Here is a 17,849-nt window from a genome sequence, read left to right on the forward strand (position 1 = left end):
TTGCTGTTACTTGAGAAAAGGATTAATGTTCCCTGAACTAAATGTGGATTCGGAGAGAATCCACTTGGGTTGCATTTGGAGGGAAGCTCGGTCATCTTGTGTTACTGATTTTATACAGGGAATGGGAATTTCCTTAGCTTATAAATACTATTGAAAGCTGAATTGGAGTGATTTATAAATTACAGCTACACTGCAGTTTTTGTCTCAGTGAAAATCTGGCTTGACCTAATTAGCAAAGCTACATAAGCAGAACAAAATTGGCCAATGATTCATAAGTTATGGAATTTGCATGTTGTGTTGGAAATGTTGCAGTTTGAAAGCCGCAGTGGTAGTGGTGGTGGGGGGGGGGAAGGAGATATCAAAAAAAAAAGTATCGGATTCACAAACAGTCTGTGGACTGTAGGTCCGATCGCCTTCCTAGGAGCGAATCGAGTTCCCAAATAGTGTGATCCACTATAAGCTCGACCCTGGCAGTATCGGATTCACGAACAGTCCGTGGACCGTAGGTCCGATTGCCTTCCTAGGGGCAAATCGAGTTCCCAAATAGCGTGATCCACTATAAGCTCGACCCTGGCAGTATCGGATTCACGAACAGTCCGTGGACCGTAGGTCCGATCGCCTCCCCCCAAACAAGTAGTCGAGTTCACAAACAGTATGATTTATTCAAATGCAACATTTACAAAGCAGGTTTCGGATGTCAGTACAGGAAATTCTCTACTAGAGCGTGGGATTTTTAGCTAGCTCTGATGTACAAATGTGCAATCATCACTCACCCCAGAAGATGGGAGAGGGCTCTCAGTCTCGAGTCTCCTCAGGCAGCGTCCCAGCGCGAGGGGAGGGAAGGGGGATCAGCCTGTCGACTGACCCAGGAGTTACGATGGTTTCTTCCCTCCAAACTTTTCATCCTTAGTTCACCTTTTATACTTTTCTTTACATTCAGGTGGAGCTTGAGTGACTAGAGTCATACTTAATATTGTTATTGATTGGTGAAAAAGTTTCTCGCTTTCATTTAAAGGTACAGTCAACCGAAAATCTAGAGCGCATGCTCAGTGAGGGGTGGTCGTACCTCGGAGGCGGGTAACTTTTGGGATGGAGGTACGGTTTTCACGTTATAATGAGCAAAGTTCAAGCAAAGTTCATCATTTGCCACCTTTGCTGGCTCAGCACCGGACATGTTATCGTATATCTCTCATTAGACAGCCACTGTGCAGCTTATCAGCAGCCCAGCACAGGGAGTGCAACAGAGTTTGGCCGCGGAGCCTTCACCCCGCTCCATCCTCCGTTACTCCCTTTCGCAGCTGTGAGGAGGGCAGATTGCGTTGCCCAGGGAACCGTGGAGGAGCAGAGTCCGTGCATACCAACCATCCTGGAAGTGGCAACTGTGTAGCACCCCAAGCAGGCCTCTGTAATGCCAGAGCTGTGTTAGGCCCTAGTTTTCCTCTCAGTTCCTGCTTTCAAACAATTCTTCCACAAACACTCCTTCCACACTATCCACCCCGTGACTATAGTCACTCAAGCTTCACATGAAGTTGTTTAGGTGTTAATATTACATGCCCTAAACATGATGCAGTTAAGCGAGTGATTGCACATTGGTACATTAGATGTGGGAAGTTACAGGAAAGGCAGGGAGTCTAGTTCTACAAGAATACATATATATACAGAAAATATTGCAGTTACAGTAGTAAGTAATGCTTATAACAAACTTTGTATCCACCCCGTGACTCCAGTTACCATTGTATATTGAAATTTAGTCTCAAATTAGAGTCTTAGTACTTGGGACATCAATAGGGTCATCCACCTGTAAAGGGGTATAAGCGGTGAACTGAATCATCTTTATGTTAATAGCTTTCATTATAGTAGATTTTACACAGGATATTGCTATACTTAGGATAATTATCATCACAATGAACATCACCACATATTCTATCAAACTTTGGATCCAACCAGTGACACCAAATCCAAACCAACTAAACACCTTCGCCAGCCAGGTAGTGTTCATTGATTCCCGGAGTTCATGGGTGTCTTTCGCCACCTGTCGTATCTTCTCTAATTGGATATCCAGGTCCTGTGTAACATTAGGGATATAAATGCAGCAGTCGGTACTGGAGAGGTTTAGGTAGCCACAAAGTCCATTTTGGCGTAACAGCATCAAGTCCAGTGCCATCCGGTTCTGAAGAGTCATTTTTGATGTGGCTTGTAGTTGTTGATTGAGCAACTGTATACTAGTATCGGTGGCATTAGCTAATTTTTCTACTTGATAGGCTAGCTTACTTAACCATAATCGCGTTTGCACAGTAGCACGACCAAATCCAAAAAATCCTTCCATTCCCCAGGCTATGCGGGTGGCTGCTCCTGGGTCCTGCCACCCTTCTACATGTCCTGACAGTTCTATTTTTGCCCGTTTTGCTCGAGCCATCCAGTGGGGTCGGAGGGGAGTCCTCCTCCACATGGGGCACAATGTTGGAAGGCCCAAGGTACACTGGAGTTCAGGTAATCCAGCCCATAAGGAGGTATACATATTGCCATCACTGCAGGCCCAGATCAAACCAGCCGGAGCGTCACCAGAAGCTATACGGCAATCATTACGAGGCACAAAGTCTTCACTTACTGATTTATATTTTATGCTGTGATTATGGCACAGACAGCCTATTTTTAGGGAAATGTAAACTGGCCAATAGTGTCTGACCCAATCGTGTTGTTCCCAATTGGAGCAATTTATCACATTTTGGCAATACCACAACGCTGACTTGTTTGATACTGAGCCAAAGGAAAATCCTGGGTCAAATGGTGTAAAACCCCTGAAGTCACGGAATTCTCCAAACCAAGAGCAATCTAATTTATGTTTATGTTGAGGGGGACAATCTTGCCCTCTCTTCCACTGTATACACCAGGATGCATTTATAGGTTGACTATATTGCAGAGTGGCGGTTGCTCGTCCCCAAGGTTTTAAATCTGTTGCTCCCCATAAAACCCAGTCACAGGGAAGAGTTGCAGTATTATTGTCTTCATAATAAGTGCAAATTGTCTTATCAATGGTAGAAAAATTAAATGGCTGACTAAACTGCACAGCAACTCGCTCTCTCTTTGGAGAATAAGGATTCACTATATGGAGAGTACCTGGTGTACTCCATAACCTCAGCAAGCTCCCTGCTATGTCAGTGGGAAGGATACCCATAGGAAGGGGGTCTTCTACAGATTTGGGTAGAGGCAAGCAAGCGGTAATACTAGATTCATTGAGAGCAGTTGCAAACCCCTTTATTAAAGTTAGGGCTAAGTTATCCTTCAAACCATGGGTGGCAGAGTCAGGGACGGATAAGGTTTGTGCGTTGTCACTATGAGTATCTCCTTGATTCCAGTGCACTAAACATATCAAGCCAAAGCATATCTTCCCAACACAAGTTGGAAATATCATATTTGCTAATCCTATCTACAGCTCTATAACCCTATTACAAATATCTGATTTACAAATATCAAAAAACAACACTATGCAGGAAACTAACAATCCCGATGGATACTCAAGATCAGTATAGGAGAGTCCTTGGTTCCAGGTACAATTGTCCAGCATTCCGGGTTTTTGACATCCTGGAAAACAAAAGGAAGAATGCTCGGTCTCTGCCTTGACCGGCACAAATTGGATTGTTATTGATTTTGAAGCATAAACAAGCAATTATATTTGGTCAGAAGTCGGGAATGATCCACCGACTGCTTATGCGGTGTATCTTCCCACTAGCATCAGTGGCTTCCCAGGCACATAGTCCTCGAGGTTTAGCCAAAATTAAAGGGACAACACCAATAGAGGGCAATTTTGCCATCACGGGCTGTCCCACCTGCATTTGAATAGGTGTATGCCTTTGTGACTCTGAGGGCTCTGATAAGGTGGGAGCAGGTGGTCCTGTGGGACAGAAAGCTTGTATTTTGGGGCTTCCATAAGTTCCCCATCTGTTATTTACTGTGTAGACTGCTTGGGATAGCCGCAGATCCCAGTTAGGCTGTGACACTTTTGCATGTTTCTTGATCATGCCATTGACTCTTTCCACTATACCATTAGCTTGGGGATAATAGGGAGTGTGAAACACCCATTTTATTCCTTCTTGTTTTGCCCAATCTTGCACTACAGTAGCAGTGAAGTGACTGCCATTATCACTTTGTATGCACTCTGGTGCTGGGAGGCTACTAAACCAGTCCTGCAGGGTTTTCACAGTATTCTCACCAGTGGCTGCACTTACTGCCGTAGCCATGGTTAGTCTGGATACTACTTCCACACCTACCAGGATATATTTTCGACCACGAGCAGGTCGTAATGGTCCTACATAATCGATTTGCCAGGTGCTCCATAAGACTTTGTTTCTTTGAATGTGCTGAGGGGGAGCTTGATTAGGATGATTCATTTTCAGTCGGAGTTGGCATTGAGGGCAAGCTGATATGATTTCACTAACTAATGCTACTGACACAGGCCATCCCCGTGCCACACATTCGTGATATAGATCATTTTTCCCCGAATGTCCCCTTTTTACATGCAACCATTCGATTAGCCTTTGCCACTCATCTCCTTCAGCAGCTACTGTTTGCACTTGCGCTAACCTATCGACTTCCTCATTCCACTTAGTTGCGGGTGCACTAGTTTTTGCATGTGCCTTTACCCATCCTATTTCTAAAGGTCGGTGTCTGCTTACTTCCAAAAGTCTCTGCCAGTCACTTGTCCTCCACACTGGTACACGATTTACCTCCCAATTATTTGCTTCCCATTGACATATCCATTCTGTTGCTCCCTTAAATGTGGCATAGGAATCAGTATAAATTACCTCAGCTCCATTTTCCACAGCTAACAGCAGGGCTCGGAGTTCCCCGACCTGAGCGCTACCGTCACCCTCCTCAGTTACTGACCGTCCTGAGCTTATTTCCAGGGCTGCTGCCTTATAATTCCACCCCGTGCTTGTTCTTCGGGCAGAGGCATCAGTAAACCACACTCCATCCTTTTTAGAGGATACAGTGAATTCTGGAGCTACCTTAATAGGTGAAGGCTTATAAGGAAGACATAATGTTGTAATGTCTGAGCTTACTGGCTGTTGTAATTTGGAGGTCTTAGTTGGTCCTTCTTTTAGTGCTAGCAAGTGGCTTATTCCTTCTAGATAAGCATACCATTTGCGGATCGTTCCCTTCTGTGCGACACCTTCAGGAGGGGGGGCGCATTTAAGAATAGGACTTAACAATGGAAAAGGCCCCTGAACGATGATATCCTGTGAGGTTCGTAGTTTTTCTGCCTCTTTCACTGCCCGAACTAAGGAGAGAAGTCCCTTTTCCCACTCAGAATAACGCTGCTCTGTCTCTTTAAAGGAGGTAGACGAGAAAAGCAGGGGTCGCGAAGGACCTGAAGCTCCTTTTTGAAAGATGCCGCAATAGGAGGCATGTTCAGAGAAACCCCATTCAGCCCGAAAAGGGTCCACTGGATTTAGGGGGCCTAACCTCTGATTGATAACTAATTCATCCTTTAGGGTTTTAACAGCTTCTGCATGGATCGGAGTCCAATCCCACGGTTTGTTCTTTCTCAGCAAATCATAGAGAGGACGGGCAATTACAGAGAACCCAGGAACATGTTTCCTCCAATATCCTAGTGTTCCCATTAGTTGTTGTAGTTCCTTCTTGTTTTGGGGTAGGCGTCCCTTTTCGATCTCTGTTAATGTATCGTCGGGCACAGCTACAGCTCCTGATACCCACAAAGCCCCCAGGAATTTAACTTCTTGTGCTGGACCTTGACATTTGGATGGTGGTACCTCCATGTCATGGTCTGTTAATAGTTGCCAAACAGTTTGAGCAGTTTCTCGTACACATTCTTTGTTGTTTCCACCTATTAGTATATCATCTATATATTGATAAATGCATATTTCAGGAGGTTTCTTTACTGTGGCTAGAAGCTTTGCGAGCGCATTATGTGCAATAGTGGGTGAGTGTTTATATCCCTGTGGCAATCGATTAAAGGTGTATTGTACACCATCCCATGTAAATGCAAACTGTGGCTTATCTTTATCTTCTAAGGGTACCATAAAGAACATATCTTTGATATCTAGGGTGGCCATCCAGGGGTGTGCAGCTGATCGTATAGCTATGACAATCTCAGCTATGCTAGGGACTGCCGCTGTTAGTGGGCCGGTGTTATGATTAAGTTTTCGATAATCAATTGTCATTCTCCACTTGCCATCTGGCTTCTTGACAGGCCACACCGGGGAGTTATACGGAGAATGTGTTCGGCCAATTATGCCTCGCTTTTCTAAGTCCACAATTACTTCAGTTATTCCCTTCTTTGCAGCTGCAGGCAAAGGGTACTGGGGAACATTGGTCACATGAGATGGGGGCAGGGCATGTGTTACTTCCAGCACTCCTACCGTTATGCTTTCCTGCTCCTTTCCTCCAAAATTCCAAACACTACCATTAGGCAGATACCATCGCTTTCCTCTAAGCACATCGTATCCTAGAATGTTCCCAGGGTGTGAACTTAGTACCACATCCACAGCTGTCATCCTCTTTTCCCCAGGCAACCATAATTGTGTCCTAGCAAGTGGGCATTTTTCTTTAGCACCTGTTACTCCACTAATTACAATATATTTTTGAGAGGGTTTAATTCCTAATGATTCTGCTTGCAACTTGTTCAGAACACTAATTTGTGCTCCAGTATCAATCAAAAATTCTAGACTAAGTTTTTTTGGACCAACAGGAATTGATATATAGGGTTCTTTGTTTTTGGACCATTGAAAAATATGTATCATGCGGGTTGGGCGGCCCGAATCCCAATCCGCATTGCTTAGTTTTTTGATCTCCTAAACTCTTCACTTAGAGGAGCAAAGGGATTGTTTGTTCTGTCAGAGGCGGGGGCAGAGGGGGAGTTCTTGTCTTGTCTGCTTGGAGGAGGAGATTCAGTTGCTCTGCGTTCCAGGATTTCAACCAATTTTCTGATGCAGCTAGTGGATTGCCCCTGCAGCATAGCGCGGGGCACTCCTAAAGCTAATGCTTGTCGCCATAAATCGTTACGCAGAGGGCTGTTAATTTGATTTACTGATGCCGGCAGACCCTGAAAGGGTTCCAGTTCATGTTTTGGGTATGGTCGACCCTCCAATTTTCTCGTGTGAAATACCTTCCTACCTCTCCCTGATTGTTCTGATAGAGGCTCAAGGTCTGACCATGCCATCTCTCGTCCATAACTCACCATGTCATGTAACAGCTCTGCCCAAGTAGGAACGTGTGCTGGGGGGGCGTGAAGGTTCTGATCATTATGCTGTTGGGCCCGAATGACCCTTTCCTTTAAATTTTGCATATATATCTTTGCTGTGTCAGGCAGACCCTTAATAAGGGGCCTTAGGTGAACTGGGTCTACCGGAGCCATTAACGGAACATCAAAGCGTCCTCGGTCATACATTGCCTGAATACAAGCAGCTTTCTGCATCGCCTCTGATAAGTCAGACAGTCCCCTAACTTTGATTATTAGTGGCTCGCCTCTTTCTCTGGGGTCTATTCCCCCTGCCCAGTAAGCAACTCGAGCAGTAATAGATCGATTATCATCTGGGAACCCCTCATCTAGAAACACTCCTGGTCCCCAGAAGCCTAAAGATTCTTCTCTGTCTAACAATATTCTGTCGCCACCTGAAAGGGAAACTCTCCACAAGTATTCAGTTTCGGTTTCCCCAGGCTTTCTTGAAAATTTAGTCTGCAGTTCTCCTAATTCTGAACCTGAATAAGGAGTAGTCCGAACTGTGGTGCGGGGATTCCGACCTCGGGGACCTTCAGATGTTTCGGTCTTTATCAGCGGCCGAACAGCCACTAATTCTGAGGATTCTTCTTGTATCTCTTTATCTGGCTCTCCCCATATGTCCCCATCCCAGTCCTCAGGCTCAGTGTTAGTAATTAACTTTCTGATTTGCCGCATATTAGGGGGTCGGGGTGCCTGCATCAGCATTGTTTCAATTCGCTGCTCCAGTAACTGGGTACGTCTCTTTTCCTTCTCTAATTCATACTGCAAATGTTGAATTTCTGAATTCTTACCTTGATAATCTAATTTCAATTTCTCAAATATTTTATAGTCCTTCTGCGCCTGAATTAAGCAACCGCCCAGAATAGCACAAATAACACCCTTGCCTTTGCCGTCCTTAAACTTAGCATGGCATTCCTCCATTCTTTGCAAAACCTTTTCAGGATCTGACCAATTATCTCTGGCCCAATCTTCCCCACCTTCTGAGGGACCACATTTCTGTCTCCGTAGGAATTCCTTTATCGACATCCTGCCGACTACGCCAATTTTGTGTTGGAAATGTTGCAGTTTGAAAGCCGCAGTGGTAGTGGTGGTGGGGGGGGGGAAGGAGATATCAAAAAAAAAAGTATCGGATTCACAAACAGTCTGTGGACTGTAGGTCCGATCGCCTTCCTAGGAGCGAATCGAGTTCCCAAATAGTGTGATCCACTATAAGCTCGACCCTGGCAGTATCGGATTCACGAACAGTCCGTGGACCGTAGGTCCGATTGCCTTCCTAGGGGCAAATCGAGTTCCCAAATAGCGTGATCCACTATAAGCTCGACCCTGGCAGTATCGGATTCACGAACAGTCCGTGGACCGTAGGTCCGATCGCCTCCCCCCAAACAAGTAGTCGAGTTCACAAACAGTATGATTTATTCAAATGCAACATTTACAAAGCAGGTTTCGGATGTCAGTACAGGAAATTCTCTACTAGAGCGTGGGATTTTTAGCTAGCTCTGATGTACAAATGTGCAATCATCACTCACCCCAGAAGATGGGAGAGGGCTCTCAGTCTCGAGTCTCCTCAGGCAGCGTCCCAGCGCGAGGGGAGGGAAGGGGGATCAGCCTGTCGACTGACCCAGGAGTTACGATGGTTTCTTCCCTCCAAACTTTTCATCCTTAGTTCACCTTTTATACTTTTCTTTACATTCAGGTGGAGCTTGAGTGACTAGAGTCATACTTAATATTGTTATTGATTGGTGAAAAAGTTTCTCGCTTTCATTTAAAGGTACAGTCAACCGAAAATCTAGAGCGCATGCTCAGTGAGGGGTGGTCGTACCTCGGAGGCGGGTAACTTTTGGGATGGAGGTACGGTTTTCACGTTATAATGAGCAAAGTTCAAGCAAAGTTCATCATTTGCCACCTTTGCTGGCTCAGCACCGGACATGTTATCGTATATCTCTCATTAGACAGCCACTGTGCAGCTTATCAGCAGCCCAGCACAGGGAGTGCAACAGAGTTTGGCCGCGGAGCCTTCACCCCGCTCCATCCTCCGTTACTCCCTTTCGCAGCTGTGAGGAGGGCAGATTGCGTTGCCCAGGGAACCGTGGAGGAGCAGAGTCCGTGCATACCAACCATCCTGGAAGTGGCAACTGTGTAGCACCCCAAGCAGGCCTCTGTAATGCCAGAGCTGTGTTAGGCCCTAGTTTTCCTCTCAGTTCCTGCTTTCAAACAATTCTTCCACAAACACTCCTTCCACACATGTAAAACAGTCGACTCCTCATTACAAATGCAGAAGCAAGAGGCTCAGTGTTTTCCTTCTTCACACTCAGATGCATGTGATAGAACTTAATTCCAAGTTTCTTAGTTGCATGTGAAAGCACAGATTTTTTCCTTTAATCTTGTGAGGAGACAGTTTGCATCTGAAAAGCAGAACTTTCTGCAAATGGAATTGCATTTACAGCCAAAATTCAGTTCCATCGTCTTTAAATAACTCATCCTTCCTTCAAGTCAGATAGAAATCAATGAAATAGCTTAATTGCTTTGGAGACTTAAGTGGTCAGAAAGGAAATGATGGTTAGTGACTGATTTGTGTTAGGTCAGAGAGTTATTTTGAATCCTCACTTCACTTTCATATGATGATTTACTAAGAGAATTTTAGTCTTTGTATGTAGTCTTTGTCCTGCTTATGTAAAGAATAAAAAAGCCCAGTATGCTCTGGTCCATCCTCAGTTTGTGAAGTGCCCATTAAGGTGTGGAGATAATCTTGCTCTTGAAATGATGCTGCATCTGAGGCTTACTCCTCCTTACGTTTACTCTTTGCTGGGCGAGTTCTTGAGCCTGTCAGTGAAGCCCTTAGCTTGCTCTAGGGAAGTTCCGTCCCTTTCTTTCCAATGCCACATGGAACCAGCTCTGCAGAGCCTTGTTTCCCTTCTGTGTTTCTTGAATTTGTGCTGAATAATGTTCCCAGCAGCTCTTATGTGCAACATTTTGGATTTTTTTCCCCTCCAGACACTGATGGATCTGTGCAGCAAGTCTCCCTGTAAGAACAACGGCACGTGTCTCCAGAAGGCCGCGCAGACGCAGTGCCTCTGTCCCTCCGGCTGGACCGGCGCGTACTGCGACGTGCCCAACGTCTCCTGCCAGGTGGCAGCTTCACAAAGGGGTAATGAGGCTCTCTGCTCCTTGAACTGAAAGCGTTTTCCAGTGCATTATGTATCCACTCCTCCTTTCCTCACATCCCCGAGCACACGGCGTGCGTTGGAAATCCCAGAGAGCCTGGCCTTGTGGGAGTCATTCGCAATCACATCAAAGCTAGAAAAATCTTTTCCAAGTTCTTACTGGGGGTCAAGGCTCTCTTGAATAACAAGCTAATTCTTACTATAAAAATATTTAAAAAAAAGAAAAAAATATTTTCTAAAGTCTCAGTTTCAGTAAAATTTTTCTACATGAACTGCCTTTTTGTAAAATGCTTCAGCTGTTTTTATGCCTTTATAATAAGTCCCAGGCAGACCGGATTTAAGACATACTGTCCTTGTATATGAAAGTTATGCAGTAACTTAGTATCTTTTTAAGCATTTTGTCCAAGAATAGGAGCTATCAAGTCCTGTTTCTGACTATAGCTAATACTGTAGGCCTTCAAAGCAGTTATCTCCTTTTTAATCCATGTTTATGCTAGGTGTTTTTCACCTGTTCGCTCACTGTCCTGACTTTTTTTTTAGGAGTCACAGTGCACCAGCTGTGTCAACACTCTGGCCATTGCCTCAACGTTGGAAACACGCACAGGTGCCAATGCCGCGTGGGTTACACGGGCAGCTACTGCGAGGAGCAGCTGGATGAATGCGAGTCCAGCCCGTGCCGCAACGGGGCTACCTGCCGGGACCACCTGGGCGGGTACCAGTGCGAGGTGAGGCACGGAGCCTTGGCAGCAAGAGCCCTAAGCACTCAGGAGGGTTGTAATGCGGAGGAATCCAAAGAAATCAGGAACACACCTACAGGGTAGAATAGTTTCAAGCAGAGAAAAAAGCAGTCCACGCCTGGAAATGATTTATAATTTGGCTGTGGCAGAAACAGTGCCCCTGAGAGGCTTTTAAGACTGAATTAGAGGTGTGTTTGTTAAGGGGTAAGGTTGTAGTCATTTGAGTTCTATGCCTCCTTGGAGACAGAGCTCTTAAGAGATTTCATAGCTGAGATATGTTTTAATGCACTATACATATATTTTAATATAAAGAATACCTTGGGAGCTCATTCCCAAGAAGGAAAGGGTGAATTTTTTGTAAACCTTGAGGCAAAACTTCTACAGTGAGTGCAGGGCTAAAATGTTCAAGATTTGATGTCATACCTTATAGGAATAAAGCCACTTTATAGGAATAAAGCTAAACGCTGTACAGTTAAGTAGGCACACAGTTAACCTAGGGGCTTAAGTTGTCTGTGCAGTCCTTGAAATCACTTGCAGTTGCACAGCTACAAAGAAGACTAAATCTGTCCCATGGAGGGTTCTTTTCCACTGTGTTGGCCTTTTTCTTTCTCAGTTGGCTGCTGGTATATTTGTTTTATGAAGATTATTCACACTTATTTTTATTCTGCTAGTGTGTGGCTGGATACCAGGGGGTCAACTGTGAATATGAAGTGGATGAGTGCCAGTTTCAGCCCTGCCAGAATGGAGGAACATGCATAGACCTCGTCAATCATTTCAAGTGCTCCTGTCCACCAGGAACTCGGGGTATGAAACTCTGTTATTAAGCGAATGTTCCAACAGTGAATTTTCCTCTCTGATAACTGGTTTCATGCCACAAATTCTACAGAGAATACATTATTTCCTGTGAAGAATGTTCCCAAAGCGCACTGAATCCCTTGAGACAGATACTTTCTCTATCAAAATAAATACATGTTTTTTAGGCTATGGGATCTCTTGTCTTGCAAAGGGCCTTTTTTTTTTTCCCCTTTTTCTTTTTAATGAATAGATCACAACAATGCCTGAATGCCTGACAGTAAATACGAAGTTTCTTTTTAGCTAAGATACTGTTAGCTGTACAGAAAAGTTGCATAGTTCTTGCATAATTTCCAGCGCCCTTTACTCTTTTAAACTTTGTTCCTTCGTTGTCCTCAGTCCTGGAGTCTTCTGTGGAGGAATTCTGTGCCTCTAGGGTAGCTTATTCTGTTTCAGCAAGTTTGAGGGTTTTTTTTTTTGTTTTGTTTTGTTTTTGTTTTTTAAGTCCACAGTTACATAGTGGTGGTTTTCAGTGAGTATGATTCTACAGCCTTTTCAGTGTCATTTTTCTTGAAACCTAACCGGCCATTTCGCAGTTACATCTGACATTTGCAAATACTGTGGATTGCACAGGTCAGATATTTTTAATCCATCACCAAGTGCTTTCTCACTTGCCTTCCCCCCCCCACCCTCAAATTTATTCTTCAAATCAGTTAAAGAAAAAAAAACTTCAGAGGAGGCCAAATGCGTGTCAAATAGAAGTAAATTCTTGGTTCATATCCTGAGAAAGATTGTAATATCATCTGAAATGTTTGCCTGCTGCACATACATTATTAGCAGTTTATTTTAGTGTGACTGCCAGCTGATCTCTGCAATCTTCATAAGTGTTTATTTCTTTGTAAATCATTGTGAGAGCAGTTCTTAACATACTGTTTTTATTAGATATTCCAATTAAAAAATATTTGCTCCTAGTGTCTCTACATCAAAGTATATATTTATGCACCAATTTCTGCAATGCTAGGATGTTTTTACTGTGCAAAAGCATTTCTCCTCCTTTTGAAGAATCTTTGAAGGCTGAAAGTATTTACTTTAACTCTTCCATCTCTAGATTTTGGGATCTCTAGATTTTTTCGCATCTTGGGATTAATTTGGGGTTTTTTTGTTTCTTTTTATATAAGGAATTAGCAGAGAGTGATTTCACTGCTTATGATATCAAGAGTTAACTTTTGTCCCTGCTTCAGTTTAAGCCAATACTTCACAAAACTACCCAAACCACTTAGCAATGACAGTATAGACATCCTTTATGTTTATGTGGACAGGTTTCTCTCCTTGATCTGCTCGCCCTCCCTGCACCTCTTTCTCCGTTCCGCTGTGTGGCTAAAGCAGGACCAGTAACAGGCACTTCTCTTGCACGGGCACCCTGTAAGGAGAGGGACAAGCCGCCATCCCCAGCTGTGCTGAGTTCACTCGAGGTCCCCACGAGCCAGACGTTTGAAGTGGCATGCTGGCTAGAAATCTGTGTTTTATCACAGCTCTTTTTTTCTCCTGTTGGTTTGTTGTTTCTTGTCACTTTAGTGGTGGTGATGATGATACAAATGCCCTTTGCAGAGTTTCAGTGTTACCACCAAATTAAATGGGTGCTGGGACGTTTGCAGCCTTGCAAGAGCCAGCGCAGGGCGGGCTGGCTGCGCTCAGACACAGTAATTTGAGTGTATCTTTTGTTTTTGTTTTGTTGTTGTGTTTTTAATTATGCCCTTAAATTAAGTCAAGAATGACGGCTGCTGAATCCCAGTATAACATAGCATCAAGAACAGACTGGATGTGAAACACATGCTCCTTGGGTCCAGTTTGGGGTTGAACAAATGCAATCTACACCGAGGGTGTGGACTGAATTAAACCGAGTTCTTCACCTGTTTATATCTAGCACCGTGTGCGAAGCAGCCTTAAAACTTGCTGAGCAGTATAGGAAACGAGACCATGGCACTAGGAAACGAGACGGTGACACTATATCCTCAAATCGCTGCCTTTGCTGCCGACAGGCCGCCTGTGCGAGGAGAACGTCGATGACTGCGCCCCGGACTCCGGCGTGCCCCGCTGCTTCAACGGGGGCCAGTGCATTGACCAGATCGGGGGCTACAGCTGCGTGTGTCCCCCGGGCTTCGCGGGCGAGCGCTGCGAGGGGGATATCAACGAGTGCCTCTCCAACCCGTGCAGCCCTCGGGGAAGCCTGGACTGCGTTCAGCTCGTCAATGACTATAGATGCATCTGTCGTAGCGCTTTCATTGGTGAGTGTTCACAAACCTGCTTCCAGTTTTGCAGTGATGCCGTGAAAAATGGTCGGTCTTTAACTTTCTGAGAATCATATTATCTAGTGCCTTCCCTTTACAATACCTGGTTGTTTCCTTGCACTGTGTCTTAGTTTTTAAACCAATCTTTTTCTTTAGAGCTTCTAAGAGATGGGTCTTCCAGAGTTGTCTCAGACAAAGGAATGTCCAGGGACACCTGACTGCCAGGATTATTTTTCCTGGTATTTTTTTTTTCTTCATAATTTCCCATTTCTAATATTGGAAGGATGACTGTTTATGTGTCAGCTTCTCCATAGTCTTTCCTTTTGCAAAGCAGCATATGAATTTTCTCTCTATATTAATCTCACAGTATTCATAATTAGGTTTTGGCCTCCTTTTCTACCCCTTAATCCCTTTCTGCCTTATATTGGTGATGTGGTCAGAATGAAATATTCTGTGCACAGACAGATTTTACATTCCTAGCTTAGTGATGTGATCCTTCCACAGTCCAACTTTGAATCACAAGTCTGCAAAAATTTCATTCTGTGCAAACTTCTGCCTCACCCCCTCTGGATCTCTTCTTTGTCAGTATTACTGTTATTCTACTTTCTCCCTCCCACTGGGTATAAGTTTGGGCTAATGGTCTCCAGATGTGTATTGGCTTTCAGCTTTTGGGTTTGTGTGTCGATTTAACTTATATATTCATTTTTTTTCCACTGAAACTTTTCACTTTTCCTGCTTACCAGTGGTCTTTTCTGCAGGCTTCACTAGTACTTTTTACTCTTTTTTTTTTTCCTTTAAATTTAAAGATGCTGAGATTATTCACTAAATTTGTGGTTGTCAGATGTAAAGATATCACGAGGACACAGTGTAGCTGAAGAATAGATGTGGTGGTTTTTGAATGTTAACTACATGAACTGGCACATGAAGTTTCTAAAACAGCAATGTATGGGGAAATTGGAGCCAGGATAGCTAGTGAGCTGCTGGTGCTAAATGTTAGATAGTTTCTGTTTAATCTCCTCTGTGAAGCTTTCTTTTGAGTTATGTCTCATATTGTTCCTGGCCCCCTCAGGAGGGTTGCGGGAGCTTGCAGCATGGGAAGTGCAGACCTGCAGCTCCTTTGGACATGAAATCCATCTGGAAACATGGGGTTCAGTTGGGTCCAGGTCATGCTTAGGTCATGTTCATCTTTTTAAACTCTGGTGCTGGTGAGAGATGCCTCTGTGTGCTGGTGCACCCGCTGCTCAGGGCAGTGAGACCTCCGTGTGAAGGGAGAGCCTGAGGAGGCTCTGCTTGTCCCACTCGCTCGTGTTGCGGCTGCTCTTAAGGCAGATGCTGGCAGTGCTCAGGCACTGGCAGCGGGTGACTGCAGAGGGTTCTTTGTCTCACCTAATGTTACCTCTAGTGCTGGTTGGTGTCAGGTGGGTTCCTACACGTTGTTCATCCATGGTTAGGGAGTGATTTGCCTTTGGACTCGCTGAGAACCTCCCAGCGGGTGCAGAAGTATTAGCCCGCTCGAAGCTGCCGTGCTACATACGGCACCTTAGCCGCTGTACCCGGGTGTCTTGGCGACAGCGGCGCGTGCGGAGGCTTCCTGGTGCGCACGGGCAGCTCTGCTCTTCTCGCCCCATGCCTCAGGTCGTCACTGTGAGAGCGTCGTAGATGTGTGTCCCCAGAAGCCGTGCCAGAACGGAGGCACCTGTGCTGTTGCCAGCAACATGCCCGACGGCTTCATCTGCCAGTGCCCGCCGGTAAGTGCCACCTCCTGGAGTCTGGGTAGCTTCGCCCTAGCTGACGGCTTCTCCGGCTGCAGTGACATCAGTGTCACTAGGATGCTCTAAGTGGAGTGCTTGTTTTCTATCCTACCTGCAAAGCTGTGTGCTTGGGCACTCTTCCCACATCCTTTAGGTTATCTACTTAGCTGGGAAACCCCAGGATTCCAGTTGCCCTAGGAGAATAGCTTGCCTCTTGCTACTCAAAAAAAACTTGGCTTTTGAGGTGGTGTGGATGATTTTTGCCATAAAGCTAATATTAAATAATTAACAGGCTTTTTACTCTTCAGTGTTTTCTGTTCTTACTGCAAGATCGCCCTTGTTTAAGGCTTTCCTAAGCCCCTTCAAAAAGTTAAAAGAGCCTTGTCTCTTATTGTTATTTATTATTACTTAAAAGTAGTTTATCCCTGAGGCTAGACCCAGAAAAGCATGACATGCCCCTACAAAAAGACCAGAAGAATTACTGTGGAGAAAGGGATTGCACATACCATCTTGCCACTGGCCCTCAGAGCACTGAAGAATAAGTCTGAGCCTGTTTTTTTGCTTTTTTCTTCTTTCTTTCTCCCCCCACCCCTTCCAGGGTTATTCTGGGTCAAAATGCGAGTTCAGCAGCCACAGTACTTGCGGGCAAGTGAAATGCAAGAAGGGGGAACAGTGCATCCAGACATCGTCTGGTCCCCGGTGCTACTGCCCCAAGCTGTCTGCAGGAGAGGAGTGCCAGACACACAGCGGCTGTGCCAGCATCCCCTGCCAGAACGGCGGCATCTGCCACCCTCGTTCTCAGCCTCCCTACTATTACTGTCAGTGCCCTGATCATGCCCAAGGCAGCCAGTGTGAACAGCTTGCTCATCCCAGCCAAGAGCCCCAAGGATGTTTGGATTCCCACTGTGCCGACAAAGCAAGGGATGGCTACTGCGATGAGGACTGCAACACCCATGCGTGCCAGTGGGACGGAGGCGACTGCTCCTTGACAATGGAAGATCCCTGGGCCAACTGCTCCTCTTCGCTGCGCTGCTGGTTGCTTTTCAATGGGCAGTGCGATGACTTCTGCAACACACCCGAGTGCCTGTTTGACAACTTCGAATGTCAGCAAAACAGCAAGGCGTGCAAGTAAGGCTGGATCCTGCCACTGTCTTTGTATCACTAACACATCTCCTGCTAATGCTTGCAATCGCTGCTGTTCTTCGTGCATGTTCCTACTCTCCCTTTCCTTGTTTTCTGGTGTTGGTCTATGCTCTTGCTAGAAGTTGAGCATCAAGCAGTTTCCTTTTTGCGTACTTCTCATCTGTTTTTGGAAAGAAGTTCTGGAATGTGTTTGTTAGGAGCTAAGTTGATACCCCGAGTAACAGTAATGTGTTGACCTGCTTGATGGATCTCTGTTGCTTTCTACAGGAGTGTAAATGGAAGGCATTTCACCTTGTGCTAGATCTCAATAGTGCTGCCTCCCATCCTGGAATCCCTCCACAGTTGCAATACCTGTGTCTTTGTCCCAGGTGTATTTCCTCCCTCAGAATGGGTGTTCCTGCCTTTTCGTTATGGCTCTCCCTTCTCTGCAGTCTTTCATGATAACTGCTACACTTTGCTGTGGTGGTTGCTGCTTGATGAGACAGGAGATTTTAGAGCTTTACCTCAGTAAATAGAATAAACAGTTCTCTTTTACCAGAACTGAAGTGGAAGTGCTGTGTGTCCAACTTCCACTCTGCCCATTTTCAATCTGTGTCCTGGAGTTATAGCTTCTTTTTTTTTTTTTTTCTTAAATCCTGAATGAAAGTGTTCTTGGCCCTCAACTGTAAGCGAGAATGATTAAGAAGTGATGAAAAGCTTTGTACACCAATCTGCCAGCCCCTATAGTGCGGGTGTAC

The 17,849-nt window shown here is 45.1% G+C and overlaps 2 protein-coding genes across 2 annotated transcripts in view; one reads left to right on the top strand and one right to left on the bottom strand.

The window, feature by feature from the left end:
- NOTCH2 (notch receptor 2) overlaps positions 1–17,849 on the top strand; it is an 84,375-nt gene that overhangs the window by 56,209 nt on the left and 10,317 nt on the right. The window contains exons 19-24 of the mRNA XM_088524416.1: positions 10,232–10,385; positions 10,942–11,126; positions 11,810–11,942; positions 13,970–14,215; positions 15,854–15,966; positions 16,568–17,097. Of these exons, the coding sequence (XP_088380542.1) occupies positions 10,232–10,385; positions 10,942–11,126; positions 11,810–11,942; positions 13,970–14,215; positions 15,854–15,966; positions 16,568–17,097 (1,361 nt within the window). The remainder of the gene's footprint in view (positions 1–10,231; positions 10,386–10,941; positions 11,127–11,809; positions 11,943–13,969; positions 14,216–15,853; positions 15,967–16,567; positions 17,098–17,849) is intronic.
- LOC148594721 (uncharacterized) lies at positions 3,496–7,915 on the bottom strand. Its single transcript, XM_088524541.1, has 2 exons — positions 7,286–7,915; positions 3,496–3,582 (listed from the first exon to the last, which is right to left on the bottom strand). Exons 1-2 carry the CDS (start codon positions 7,913–7,915, stop codon positions 3,496–3,498), a joined length of 717 nt encoding a protein of 238 aa, XP_088380667.1.

This window comes from Tinamus guttatus, unplaced genomic scaffold (genome assembly GCF_059628265.1).
Source record: "Tinamus guttatus ecotype Peru unplaced genomic scaffold, ASM5962826v1 Tinamus_guttatus_pri_ptg000211l, whole genome shotgun sequence".
In the NCBI taxonomy this organism is placed as follows: domain Eukaryota; kingdom Metazoa; phylum Chordata; class Aves; order Tinamiformes; family Tinamidae; genus Tinamus; species Tinamus guttatus.

Excerpts from the sequence above, each read along its gene's own strand:
- LOC148594721 (XM_088524541.1), bottom strand. The coding sequence starts at position 7,915 with ATGCGGCAAATCAGAAAGTTAATTACTAACACTGAGCCTGAGGACTGG. Across the intron at positions 3,583-7,285 it reads TGCAAAATTTAAAGGAAAGG|GATGTCAAAAACCCGGAATG; the intron begins GTCATTCGGGCC and ends TTTGTTTTCCAG.